The sequence below is a fragment of the Conger conger genome, chromosome 4, assembly GCF_963514075.1.
Source record: "Conger conger chromosome 4, fConCon1.1, whole genome shotgun sequence".
NCBI classification, from domain to species: Eukaryota; Metazoa; Chordata; class Actinopteri; order Anguilliformes; family Congridae; genus Conger; species Conger conger.
In genome coordinates, this window is record NC_083763.1 from 63,609,957 (window position 1) to 63,625,107 (window position 15,151).

Below are 15,151 nucleotides of genomic sequence, written 5' to 3' on the forward strand. Positions count from 1 at the left end.
CCTTGCTCCTGCATTTAAGATGTGACATTAAACGCACTGGGGCACAGCAGGTGCCTCCAATTCATTGGCCAACTCAGAGAACAGTAATTTCAGCTTATGTTTCAGTACTGTGCCCTTCAGGAACATTCATTAGAACAGCCAAAATATCATTGCACTTAAACTGCTTTTTATTTTACATTGCACACCATGTGGTCTCCATTCAGTCATTCATATTGTAAGGATTTGTACATTATTTTCAAGCTTTTAGTCAGTAGGGGGTTATTTCTATTTAAGATGGTGAGCAATGAAACAGCCGTCAGGCTGCTGAGGTTTTGCTCTTTAATTTGCCTCCGTTCTGAAAATAATACTCCTAAATATTCAGATTGCTTCATGGCTGCAGGGTTGCCATTCTGAACATATGAAACCACTCTGCAACGGTGGTATTCTTGCAAAACAAGATTCCTTCGCACACATCTTTGTGGAAAAATTGGACGGTCAATAAAGCACAACAACTCGGTGTCCTCCTTTGGAGATCCGAAAGGCGGCGTGAATTTCAATGACAAGCTGCTGTTTGGCGACCCCTCTAAGGGAACTGGGATCAATGCCATCTTTGTATGTGTGAATGAACAGCGCTCTGCGCTAGCCCCCCTGGCAATGGCAGCACTGGAGCGGATTCCTGCCTGGTTAACAGCGCAGGGGACTGAAGGCCATTTCTTATGCCGCGGTCCAGATGAGACCGACCTCTGCCAACTGCCCCTCTCCAGCACCATCACTTTGTGTGCTCAGCATCGACCCCTCCCGCCTGCCCATGCACCCCCGTCACCTGACGGAAGTCTCACGGAAAGGCCACTGACTGACACCAGTTCCCTCCAAAAAGGACTTGCATGTGCATGGAGACCTCGAAGCGAGCCCATGACCTGCGTCTGCACTCACAGCTGTCCGGGTTTGCCTGAACCGCCATCATATAACGAGCACAAGGCACTTCCAGAGGTAAGCGTGAAGCTTTCAGTAGAGAAAAAAAAGTGCAATTTGGGAAACTGCGCCCTAGCTCTGCCTCAAGAGGGGGAAAGGCCAGTGTTAAATTTAAAAGGGAGCAGAGGGTTCCCAGTTCTCTGTTCCAAAATAGCAACCAGTTCTGGGTATTTTACGAACAGTCGGAAAGAGTCCCAGAGGACTAAAAGGGGTAACAGTGCGCTGAGGGTCATCTGCTTTGCCCAAAACACAAGACCCCTTGTCTCCCTCTCACAGCCTCTGAGACACTGCAGCCAACTCTGTAATTACCAGGTTTTGAAGAATCGGCCATGTCTGGCTCATGAATCCTCACCCTTTCTCCACAGAAATGTACAGAAAGATAATGGCAGGCTCCCAAATGACACATCCTGTGAGGACACTTGCTCTCAGTGCAGCGATGCATCCTCTCGCCCGGATCGGACCGTGCTGTCCATGGATTTGCTCAGACGGCTACACGATGGATCACAGCGTAGCTCAGGGAAGTAGGCGTTCAGGTGGTAAAATAGCTGATCACTGTACTGCTCCTCTTAAAGGTGCACTGAATCTACATCAACTGCATGAGCAGCACTGTTCTCCAGTAACTGCACACTGCAGAGTGAAAAGCAAACAGCTGCTGACAGAGCAAATCCACCCAAAATGGTGGAGGATGTTTTGCCTACAGCTGTGATTAGGCATTCAAACTGGATAAAAACATCCAGTGAGCAGCTGTTCTGCGGGCAGAATCGTGTTGACCGGTCAAAGCTGACTGGAAGGTGACAGTAATGCAAATAACCACACATTACAACAGTGGTATGCAGAAGAGCATCTCTGAATGCGTCAAACCTCTAAGTGGAAAGGCTACAAGGGCAGAAGACTTAACAAGTCTGGAGCCGAAGTGGCGCAACAGGCTAAGACTTGCGGTTGCAGTTCGCTGCAGTTGTACACCGGGGACTGCGGTTCGATTCTCGGTCCTGCCAAAAGCCAAGTTTGGCCGGCTCACGTGGAGCAGCAATAATTGGCTCGCTGCTCCAGAGGGAGGGACTTGGCAGGGTTAGTAGATCGCCGCACGAAACAAGCACCTTGGGCGCCTCGGAATCACGGTTACAGCTTGGGAGGCGAGATGGCTTGAAGAAGGCGTGTCGCTCTCCCGTTGGCCGCCGAGGGACGGGGTGTGGGCGGTGTATCTAATACTGGCTCTAATTGAATCAGACGGTGTCCAATTGGCTACCAAATTGGGAGAAAAAGGGAAAAAATCTGATAAAAAAATTATAAAAAAAAAAAAACGAAGACTTAACAAGTCTCAAAAATAGGTCTGAATTCCTAATAAAGGGCTCAGTGAGTGTAAATAAGAAAATGCAAATATATAAAACATGTATCTAAACATACTTTCTGGGGCATATGATCACTTTCTATGGAGTCATCTGTTTTGAACTCCATTTCTCTTTAAGTACTGAAAGAGAAAACTGCCCAGTTGGATCTGTTACAGAGCACGGGTAGCCACAACAACCATGTTCCAAAACCATAACAAGTGCAGATTTTTTTCCCCTGCTTGGTTACCGCAACAGAACAGACGTGTATCTACTTTCAGAGAAATCCAAAAGCCTTGCGCCTGCTGGTTCCACATTGACCCTGTAGTATAATCTAAACAGCTGGTCAAACTTAATCTGTCAGAATAACAGAAATAGATTGGGAGCCTTAGCTGAATCCTCCTTACCCTACTAGTCAGGTTCCCCAAGCGATGCCCTTTTCCTTTCTTATAACTATCACTACAACTTGAGGTTATGTTATACTAAACCCCCACCAGGGAGAGCAAAGGCAACAGGTCAACCCTTGAGAGAAAGCAGATGTTCTAGTTCAATAGTCCCTATGGATATATGGCATTCCCTCCGAATAGGAAAAGAATCTGCATACTCCGGAAAAAATTTCCATTACCGGACCAGCAGACGACACAGCGTGGAGAAAGAATCAGCGGGTGCACTGCATAGCTGCCGAGACCTGTGCTCAAGCGAAACAACCTACACCTTCTGTTCTGATCATTTTTATTGCCCTTCAGGAATGCCATCTACACTCAGCACTGGAACAGTTGTGATTTGATTCCAGTCAATGCGGTCTTGTGGGTCACTGGACACACCACCCAACAGCTCCTTTAACCTCATCCTAACTGCTCACTGCTATTTGAGAAGAGAGGAAAAAACACGTTTATCCTTCCATGAGCCTCCTCACGCTCTGTGCAATAGATTTTGTGTTTAGCGTAGTAGGGAAGGAAAGATCAGTCTAAGCTTTCCATTTTATTACAAATTCTTGTATTCTATATTCTGCTGTACAATGATGCATTTGTATTACAGTGCTCTTACATTGCTTACATTATCGATCTGAGAGGAAGACGAAACCGATCTCACTAAACAAAATAAAAAATGAACAAAAATAATAGTATTTTCAAAAATGAACACTAAAAGGATGAGTTAAACTGGACTTAGGCATGAGGGGAGAGGACGAGAGGGGGAGGAGGAGAGGGTTCTAGAAAGGTCCATAAAGAGGCGGGACTCTGCTTTTGTTAAGTGACACAAGCGCATCCCAACAGATGGAAGGGAGGCTATACCAAAGGGCCCCTGTTGCAGTGCCAGCTCAAACACTGGGCCCTTGTGTAGGTGCCCAGTCCATGTGGCATGTGAGCTGAGCAAGTGTCCGCCAGCGCTCCACGCCTCAGACACTTGTCACACGTAGGCCCTGCATGACAGGCCAGCTGGCAGCAGCCGAATCAAAGGGCGCCCTCTTCCACAGGGACCTCCAGAGCCTGTGCGCCCTCCGCAAGTAGCACCTACCGAAACTACAATTCACACAGGAATTACCATAACCTGTCCTCTTCGCAGTAAACAAACAGTACAAGCCATTGTAATAACAATCCTAACCATTGGTTTATAGCACGGAAAATGCCTCCCATTAATAAAAATCTTGCCCTGAATCCTGATTCCCAACTGCATGAAACTGTCAGCGCTACAGAAAGGTACGGTCTCTGTGTGACTCATCTGAGTGCACTAGCTAACAGTAAACCTCATCATTTACAAAAAGTACACTTACCTAAATGTATATCTACATGGCAAAAAAGTATTAAGGAGTGTTTTAGACTTGCAATGACTCTCAAGTAGAAAGTTTTAAGTTACTGTTTGCTTGACAGGTGAAAATGTATTACCCCATTGGCAAATCTTGAAACGAGTCAACCTGTCTTACTTCGGTGGAAATATGTTTGCCTTATTTAGCAAAAGGGTAATAACATTTTAAGTCTAAATGTAAGATTCATTGAGACTGACTTATTTGCTTGGTTTTTTCAGTGCATTATTAATCACTATTTTTGACTTTTAATATAATGCAAACAATGGACAGTCAGTCAGTGGTAGGAGTCTCTGGCTGTGGCCCAGTGTGACAGGGGGCATCTCTGATGTGGCTGTGTTTGTGACTCCTGGCAAGGAGGAGGCTGAATGGGGGTGGGGGGCACAGACTCCACAGGAAACACAGAGCACAATGTAAGGCTAGGGAGTGCCAGGAAGGAAGGAAGCCCTGTTCACAAATGGACACCAAACAAAAGCAGTGGAACTCACTGCTCACCGCTTCAGGCACTTACAGTGGAGTCAATACAGAAACACAACTGTTAATAAATATTAAACAAATATCCAAGAGTGAGCACTTCAGTTACACCTCAATTTAGTTTCAGACTTGGAATTTGGAAAGCTTGGATTCTGTGCTTTTATTTTTAGATTCTGCCATGAATTATGCTTCCAAAATTCTAAATTTTGCAGGAGAATTCTAACATCTGGATTAGGTTAAATACAATCTCATGGCTATAAATTAAATACATGAAATATACCAGAAATACAGGGTCATTCCAACAAGTGTCACAATAGTTTCCTGCTAATTGCAAGGCACTTAATTGCCATTCATTCCTTTCATTTATTGGATTATTTTCCTTCCACAAGGTCTCCTAAATATCAGGTAACAAATGTCTGAATACCAGAAAGCAGAAATGGGAATATTGATTTCAAACAGAGACGCCCTGTTATTTTTGGAGAGTAAAAACCTGAGTGATTCCATATGACCTACATAACCCGCGTGATCAATCAGCGCTGACCCAGCAGGGCATCATTAGGGTTTGGTGCCAGTAGCCCCCTCCCTTTGCCTCCCCCGCAACAACAAAACAAACAAGGAGGAGTGAAGTTGCGTTAGCCTAGCACAGCCGAGTAGCAGTGGCAGACGGCATCCATCTTGGTATAATCAGAGCAGACAGGAGGCGCTTTAACCACCCATGTTCTTCCCAGGAGGCAATGGGAAAAGTGTGCTGGTTTCCAACTGGAAAATGAATGGCATGGCATTACGAGAGGAAAAACAACCCTGCTCTTAGTGCAGGCCCCTGAGCCTGAGAGAAGTCTGTGCGTAACCTTGGGGTGGTAGTTCAACCTACAGCCAAGAAAAAAACAGAAAAAAAAACGGAAAAGTGGGGTACAATTAATTAAAATTTCTTTCTACCTGGGACTCACAATGGAAGTAAAAAAGGGTCCTGATTGCGGAGATAAGAATCTTAATTATGTTCCACGTAGCAGAGGAAAGAACGTTTCTGGTCAACACAGTATGGAGAATAATGGACGGAACTTGTGCAGCCAGAGCGGCCTGCTGGCCTTGGGGTCAGAGAGGGCCCTTTCCCGGATTCTGCAGGTCCCAGGAGGACAGGCGAGGTGAGAGAGGAATACCTCACTTTAATTACAGAGGATTCCCTAATCGTGTCCCAGAAAGATGACCTGCCGTGAACTCAATTTCGTTTCTGCAGGTAGTCACTTCTGGCCGTGTCTCTGAGTCCCGTTATTTTCACATTACCGACGCAGGTGTGACCCAACAGCAACCTTTCATGAAACATCACCACTCTGCCAAGTGAGTGGGCAGTAGACTTGCGGTACAATGGGAAGCCAAGATTAAATTCCCTCAGAGAGTTTGCATGTCAAATTCACTGGCTTGCAAACTGTGCTTACTTTGCGCCTGTTTGTACTTGAGTGTTTCCATTTACAGTAAAATATTTTAATTTCGAATATTTTCATAGGGGCTTTCCTAGATTTGTCAGGAGGAATTACTCGGCTTCCTGGATTTTTGTCTCCGAGGTAACCGGGACCTGCAGACGTAAAGATTAGGTGGCAGGAAAGGGATGGGGACCACAGGCTGTGAGAAGGTCAGAGGTCAGTGTCCTGTCCATCCTCCTCCCTGGGCCACACCGATCCTCACGGGTGACACGTAACGTGACGTCATAGCCAGCACATCTGCCACAGTGTGAGAGAAACCAGGGCAGTCCCCACAAGCGGCGTGCCGTGGCTGCCCACACGCAGAACATCACAGCCAACCGCCACTTCCTTACGCGTTCACACACACACGGGTCTGTGAGAGGCTGGGGGACCTGGGCCTTCGCTCAGGGCCACCAGCCTCTCAGCCCTAATATAGGGAATTATGAGCTCCTTCATGGAGCCCAGCCTAAATGAAACCACCACAGATTTAATGTGTTTCTTCTGAGAAGAGGGTCTCAGAGGAAGCCCGTTCAGAGGGGGCCGAAACATCAAACGGCAATAGCGCGGGAGCCCGAGAGGAAAAGCAATCTCATTCTAATTTAGCGTCCTCTCATTCGCTGAATGAACCGTGTTTTAGGGGCGGGATTATCAAGGTTTCTAAAAGATCGCACTGCGTGGGCGGTTCACTGATCCACTGGATCTGGGCAAAACAACATTTCAGAGGGACTACTTAAAGAACAGCAGGGCCCCAGGGAATGTTTTACATTGAGCTACATACACTCAGTGAGCAATTTATTAGGCAGACCAGTACACCAGCTTGTTAATGCAAATATTTAATCAGTCAATCATGTGGCAGCAACTAAATGCATGATAGCATGCAGACGTGGTCAAGAGGCTCAGCTGTTCTGCAGACAAAATGGGGAAGAAATGTGACCTAAATGACTTTGACGATGGAATGATTGTTGGTGCCAGACAGGGTGGTCTGAGGACCTCAGAAACGGCTGATCTTTACGCAAAACAGTCTTTAGAGTTTGCTGAGAATGGTGCAAAAAACAAAAAACATACAGCAAGCAGCAGTTCTGTGGGCAGAAATGCGTTGTTAATAAGCGAGGTCAGTGGAGATGGGGCAGACTGGGTAAAACTGACAGGAAGGTGACTAACTCTGAGCTTTTTTTATCTCTTCATGTAGGCCATGAAAGGTTCCGTGGTTTAGAGCAGAACCTTTCCAACGTTTCCTCATGTAAGGGCTCACCCCACGGTACATTGGACCTGTGGAAGGATTCGGTGCATTGTGCCAGAACATAATTGCTTCCCTTTAAATCTCAATTGCATAAACTGTTTAGCAGGTCTTCAGCACTCTATCATCAATCTCTGAGCAAATCCATGCTGGCAGGAGTGTGATATTAACACACTGTATGAACTATAGAACCAGGGCTGGGAGGGGGCAGGCATTATGTAGAGCACAGTCTCAGGACTGTAATAAAATAAACTCATCCATTCTGTGCAAGAAGCCTTTCCTCAAAGGGTGTGACATTTTCTTGGCTTCCGACAGGCAGTTGACTGAGGCAGAAAATGACTAGCTGCAACCGCCCACTATCCATGCATTTCCTAAACCCCTTGCTTCTGGTCAGAGTGGCGTGGGGCGTGGAGGTGGGAGGGAGGAGGGCTGGAGCCTATCCCAGCGGACATTGGCAGGAATACACTCTGGACAGGTCATAAATCCACTGCAGGGCCCACACACCATTCACTCATTCATACCCCAAGGACAATTTAAACTTTCCGATTAACCTGCATGTCTCTGGACCGCGAGAGGAAACCAGAGTGCCCAGAGGAAACCCAAGCAGATAGAGGGAGAACATGCAAACTCCACAATGAAGTGTTCCCGGCCGGGATGTGAACTCAGCACCTTCTTCCTGTGAGGAGACAGTGCTACTCGGCACACATTACCATGCCGCCCATCACCTACTACCACAAGACATCATCTGAGGTTGCATAAGAGGCAGATATTTCAATAGTTGTAATAGTTAAAGAGGGAAGCTTCCTTTGGCCCCAGACTACTACAAACAAACAGATCATAGTGGTTCAGATAAGAACAACCATTTGGAATGCAGGCCGGGGAGCTGCCTCTTGGCAGTTTTTATTTATATTGCTGGAGAACAAAGCTCTTATGCCACATGGCATGAAGAAACACATCTGGCAGGACATGCTGGACTGTGCTTCAATACTAATCCAGCCCTGCAGACTGACCAATGAGAGCAGCCAGTCTGGGAGCAGCAGCTGGTGGGTGAGTGGCAAACCTTTCTGTCGAATTCCAGGCGTGGAAAACTGGTGCACCATTGTTCCCTGCCTTCCCTAACCTCTCTGGAATTCCTTCACAAGGAAACATGGTTTACAAGAGCAGGCTCCAGTCCTGCTTTCTGACGTCAGGCCCCCAGACTCACGTACACCTCTGCCCCGTCCCGCCAGGGAACCACATTGTCCACTGAGACAATTCCCCACATAGCCGCCCACCCGCCCACCCATCCGTCCCAGAATGCCACAGACACCTTGGCAGGCTCAGCACACGGTGACCCTGTTCACAGTGGCTGGGTCAGACTCCAGCCAGGGCCTGCGGGGCACTGAGTAGGTGATGCGTGATAATGTTTCTTGCCATCAGAGAGTCTTAACACACAGTAACACATTGCTACATGATGCTGAGTCTCTGTGGTTCAGCTCTTCCATCCCCTGGGTGTAAGAATGTTGCTAATGATGTAAAAGCAGGAGAAAGTGATCAATCCAGCAGCTCTGGAGGAGGTGTGGAAAAGGCTTTGATCTGACTGTCCCCTGAGGAGCCTCAGCATGCCATGGGGCCCCAGGCCCCTGATGATAAGACACAATCACACATTACTAAACCTCCCCTGCCTCCCCCTTCTCCATTACTGTAGGCTTTCATCAACATCAAACAAATATTCCACAGCATTTCTCAGAAAATGCTGATATTTGCTATTTTAGAGACAATTTGATGTGCCACTAACAAATGAAAGCACTAACTGTTTGCATCTTAATTTGATACACAGTTAAAGGTGACTCCACGTTTTCATTAGCAGGCAACAATTTCAACACTCTTAGATGGTTAAGTAAACAAGGCACTCAAATTAAAACTGCCCATTGGGCAAATTGAGAACTTAAATTAAATTACAATTGAGAACTTAACTGTGGTGTTATTCTGATGAGCATGAGAAAAGAACACACTTAAGAATAAACAGCTGACTTAAGGGCAGGGAGTTTTTATTAAGAGGTGGATCAAAGTAGATTTTTATTTTAACTTGAGGGTAAATGTTCCATTTGGCAGAGAACAGTAGTTACAAACTGGTCATACCAAAATAGTGACAATTTGCCTTCATATAAGACACACAAGGGCATAAATGACAGACAGGGCAGATTACATGCCAGGGCAGACAAGTCCTTCATCCAAAGGTACTTCAGGGAAGGGTGGTTTCAATCCAAAAGAAGGTTCTGTCCTCTCACAGTCTTTGAAACCAAAAACAATGTTCTTCGACAAGACTACAAATTTTACATTTACTAGTTAAGAAACGTATTTGGTTCCATCAGACCAAAAACATTCTTCAGTGCCTGCATTAGAACCATCTGACACAAAGGTTCTGAGAATGGAATGCCAAACAGCAGTGGTGGTGGCACACATGGTCTTAGGACATATTGTAACCTCCCTAATGACGTGCAACTTTGTCAACACCACTCCTCATCAAAGTTCCCATAATAATTACACATGGCACTGCTGTGAAAGTAATGCAAGGCCATTCAAAAATGGTTCTTCATCACCCAGTAGCTGGTGGTGTTCAACTCTCTGATGGTGTTTGCAGTTACATTTTGTCTGTAAACCGTCTGTACTAATTCTGTTGAATATTTTACAATTACTTATGGCTGTACTCCACCAAAACAAACTGTATTAGTTAAAGAAGCAGAAGTAACAATATACAAGCTATAAAGATTTTAGACATCATTGTTTTTAATATCTGGATAATTTCCCCACACACCAAGTGCAAGCAATTTCGTTGGGTCTCAATTTCCAACCATCCTTACGGACTCAATTCACAGGTACTCAGAAATCCCATAAAGGTGACGCCATTTATTTATTCTCCGGCAGTCAATAATAATAGTGTACTGAGTGTGTATTGCCTGCCAGCTACAGCGGTTTCAGTTGAGCATCCGTCAGCACAGGTCGTGGCAAAAGCTGTTTTCTGGTCATTTCACTTCTTGGCGCGGACTGTTATAGGTAGCCTATTTGATAAGCAGAGCAGCAAGCGTTCGCCTGGAATACGAATTTCTTCAGCATCCATGCTTCAATGTGAATACGGGAACACAACCGCAAACAATAATGGGAAGCGCTGTGCAGCCAGAGTGGATCGATGATCGAGATATCGACGGTCCCAGATGTCATGTGAAGCTAACATTTTCATTTGTTTTTGGACTCATATCTTCCATCACCCACTGCCACCAAATGTTCTGCTAAAAAAACTGGGTAGTATGTGGTCACGTGATGTATGGTACAATTCAGTGATGCTTACTACTGCATACTCCTTGTATTAAAAGTGGGTGTGGTTTTAACTGTTACAATGTACGTGCATTGCATTTCCGAGAGCCACTATAGAAAGTTTCTGTTGCTACACTTAATCAGTGAAAAATGACTGGTGTGAAATATGGCATTTTATTCTGCACAAACAATGTTAGACTACTGGTTATTGTGGCCTTTCCTCGTTAACCAAAATCAAAATTACACTGTAGCCCTACCTGCTGACAGCAAAAAGTAACGTGCAATGCTTTTCTAAAGGTATTTTCGTTAAATACTTATAACAATGGATGACCTCCCCGGAGAAACCAAAAGGCGCTCTGATGGTTTCTTTAGAGGAAACAAAAAATAAGGCAGATGTCGATTTTCCAGAGGACAAGTTTTAACTCAATACCACATAAATACATAATTAATCAGCGACGATTTAATTCGGCACACAACCCCCTACGTTCACCAAAATTGACAGGCAACGCACGATTTGGGGTTCTGAGGTGCACCGCAAGAGTGCTGTGACATGCCTGCGAGTCCCACGCATATTAAGTAGCTTCGTTGTTCGCAACTTTTCTCAAACAAGTGATAGCAAAAACAATAAAACACGTATTATCTGTTATAAATGTAACAGTCATTTGAACTCACCGACAGAAACTCCAACGTTCCAACATAATCCCTTTCCGTCTTTAGAAGTTCGTTTAAAACACACACTCTCAAACGTAGCTGTTTCTCCAAATCTTTCCCGCTTTCTCCTCTATGATCTGATTTTCCTTCCTCGGTCATATTCATAAAGCGATTACTTCAACTTTTCCACCGCAAACTTTTGGTCCTTGAAACAATTTTCTATTAAGGTGTGAATTATATGCAGTTTAAAAAAGTTTAAAGTTACATGGCTGCGCCGAGTGAAAACTCGGGCTTTATTGAAGCTCCAATTAAACTGCAGAAAACTAAATACAAATGCAAATTGTTGGTACTGTCCAAAAAACTTTCTTGAATACTCAAAGAAGTGCAGCTACTCGTGCCTCGGTTGCCTGAGAAATCTGCGCAGTACTGGTGTTTGGACATCAATCAAAAACTTGGGTCCATGTGACTCTCGCGACCTTCATCCTAAATCCAACCTCCTTCCACCACAAAAAGGACAGGAAACAAATGCCTGGGAATTCGTGCCAGCACAGCCTGCCTGACACTCAGGAAGGGAAATGTTGATGACATGGGGTAATTAAAATCTAACACGTTAGCTTGTAGATGAATTGGCCATTCAGTGGTTTTAGGCCAATTTAGACGTTTCTTTATTATTATTTATCTATTCTGAACTTGAAATTAATGCTTTGAATGGTTATGCTAAATGCTTTTTTGTATTATTAATTTGCATTCTCTACTAGTTGATATTCTTAAATGATATAATCCTGTTTGTTTGTTTTTTGTTTTTTTATTTGTTTTTTTAAGTATGCTAAAACACAAAAAAATTAAGTGTATATGTGTTTTCTTTTTTATTATTGTGTTTTTTTGTTTTTTTGTTTGAGTCTGCACATCCAGGCGCTTGTACCCATTCATCACTGGCCCAGTTTCTCTACAATACCCTCTGTAAATAAGCATTTAGAAAAGTAAATGCAACCGTGTCCAAATACAACATTTAGTCCACTTTTATTATAGCTTTATCAAGCCAGACACACACGCTGTTATCAATACACAAGCTACTTAACTTTTTTCTCCTTTATTTCAGATACCAGAGGGAAATGAGTTTCCTGTTGTAAATAGATAATTCACCCAAATCCAATTAAATGAAACGTGTATGAACCTCAACCAATTCAGGATTCGAAAGACAGAATTTTACATTCACAGCATGAGGTTTGCTGTTGTACAGCATATGATTTGTTCTTAAAATATACCTGACATTACTACACTTACTATGAGCACCAATTCTATGATTGTTTTGCCCTGAAGTTCAAATTTTAAGTGGTTTCAAGTCTTGGAGTTTTCCCAGTGTCTCCTTGCATGGAAAGTCATAGCAGATGCTCCAACCAGAATGCAACTATTTTGTGCTCTTATAGTAACAGAGGTCATACAGAATGGCAGCAAGACTTACAAATAAGTCAGAAATCATTTGGCCTGTTCACAAACAAGACGGGCTAATGTTACACAGATTAGTGTGGAGCCCACACCACCCCCATGTCTCAGCTCACCACTGCAAAGTCAACAAACTGTGTCCAGCTGTAGGTCAGGCTCCAGTGAACCAGGGTTGAGTCTGTTTTTCCTCACCCATCTGAGGCTGGACCAGTCTGAGAGAAACTCCAATACAGCACCAGGGTCAGAATCTGAGGCTGGACCAGTCTGAGAGAAACTCCAATACAGCACCAGGGTCAGAATCTGAGGCTGGACCAGATTCGGGGCCATAGGTGTTTACTTTAATATGGATATATTGATACACTTTTAGCGTACATCGTCGAGCGCTTTGGAGGAACCAGCCTGCTCACTCAGGTGGAGTCTGATTTTGACTTGTGATTGTTTATCATGCTTTTAGGAGGGAGATCTGTGAATCTGTGAATTTTCCCCTACACCAGTCTGACAGAAACTCCAGTGCAGCACCGGGTCAGAGGGCGGTACCTCACATGCACACTGAATCACTGACTGTGTCACTGGGGTTTGGGCTTTGTTTCAAAAAGTGGGATAATTTTTCCACTTCCACAATATTACAAAGACAACAACATTATTTTCACAAATACTTCTATTTTATTTTTACATACACATGCACTCAGTGAGAACTAGGTATTTATTAGACTTATTTTTTAGATTTATTAAGTCATCTGCTGCTGGAGCCCATCCACATAGAGGTTTGACGTGTTGTGTGTTCAGAGATGCTCTTCAACATACCACTGTTGTAGTCTGTATTTATTTCTATTACTGTCACTTTCCTGTCAGCTTCAACCAGTCTGGTTCTTCTCCGTTGACCTCTCTCATTAACAAGGCTTAAACTCAACTTTAAACTAAGCAGGCAACAATATATGACATGCTGTTTCTCAGGATGATGAGGAAACATCAACAAATAGTTTGAGTCAATACTAAAACAGAGTCAGAAAACTATTTTACTTTATTTTTACTATGTTAAAGTGGGTCCTGTTTGTAGTGAATTCCTTTTGGGTGGAGATGGCTTTTGTCGGTATCAGATCTGTTTTTTGCCCGGACGTGGCAAAAAACACTCCTGTAAGTTATCATACAGTGTTGTTTTCCCATTTTCACCTTTCTAGGCCCTTGTACAAGTCAACTGCAGCACTGAATAATGCTTCACATGTGACATACACACATGCATAGAAAGATAGATGTTGACATATGCACATACCTGTATATGAATGTGGATGCGTGCATATACACATTCACATGCGTGTACAAGTATTCCATATACAAACATACATACATATGCACAAGGACACACATACATGGGTACACAGATACAAACACACAATGCACTGCTTAAAGAATGGTCTCTGTTGTCTGAACATTTCACAATCCTGAACATTTAAAAACAACAGCAATGCGGCTCATTTGAATTGGGATTGCAGGGGAAGAACACCTGGGTAAACAGTGCTGCAATCACCCATTAAACTTGGTTTAATTGTGCTGTGCTGAAGGATTTTCCCATTTAAGAGGACCGTAAGAGTCATTCACACGTTAGTGGAAGGATACGGAAGGGCCAAAAGGAGACCGTGTGATGATCCTGTTAACATTTCAATGTTAACTTTTAAGGCCCGGGCGCTCCAAGCCGACCGTCGCCCGTAGTTGGGCCATTGAACGTGGCCTAAAGTGGTGCAGTTTCTTAAGATGCTAACACTGTGTCAGAATATAGTGTATGTGGGTTCAGTTAATAACTGCAGTTGCACTGCCCATCTGTTATAACGGAATCAATGGGAGGTCCTTAACCAATTCTCTGAAGGACAATAAAATGGATTTTTTTGTATGTGCTTGAGAACTGTGATATTTTTTATCTCTAGTCCTGTGCATAGCATATGCTATTTTTTTCATTTTATTACAGTGCATCACATTTTCTACACACGTTTTGTTGAAAAAACCCGTTCAAATAGTTCACACCTCACTCAAGACAGGTAATGCATGACTCAAAATGAAAAAAAAAAAGCCTTTACAAAAACATAACCAACCAACTGCATTGGGGCTGACTGAATGAAGAATACACTCATTAAGAAGCTTTAAGAGCAGGAATGCAAGGTTCTGTTAGGGCAATGCTCCACTGTGTGTGAGTGCTAGGGTCTGATATTAAATCCTGACTGTGCCGGTGCTGACTCTAGCCAGCAACACCGCAGGGCAATATGTAATTTCCTATAATGTCATCCAGGGAGGGGTTTTGTTTGGCCAGAATGATGTGTGTCATTGGTGTCTCCCATTGGTCCATCAGGCGCCCACATTCTTCTAAACCTGCAGAAGAAGTGTGTGCAAACTAATCCTGTAGCTTGTGGTAGAGGCAACATAGTGCTGATATATTTACTTTATCATTTCAATTGGACCAGATGATTGTTATTATAGTATTACAGCTGCAGCCACTGCTGAGTGCTGAGTTTTGACTGCTGAGTGGCTG

At 44.0% G+C, this 15,151-nt stretch overlaps 1 protein-coding gene across 1 annotated transcript in view; it reads right to left on the minus strand.

The window, feature by feature from the left end:
* prex2 (phosphatidylinositol-3,4,5-trisphosphate-dependent Rac exchange factor 2) overlaps positions 1-11,592 on the minus strand; it is a 104,132-nt gene extending 92,540 nt beyond the window's left edge. Inside the window, exon 1 of the mRNA XM_061238332.1 lies at positions 11,212-11,592. Coding sequence (XP_061094316.1) covers positions 11,212-11,355 — 144 coding nt within the window. The 5' untranslated portion in view covers positions 11,356-11,592. The remainder of the gene's footprint in view (positions 1-11,211) is intronic.
* Between the last annotated feature and the right edge of the window lie 3,559 nt (positions 11,593-15,151).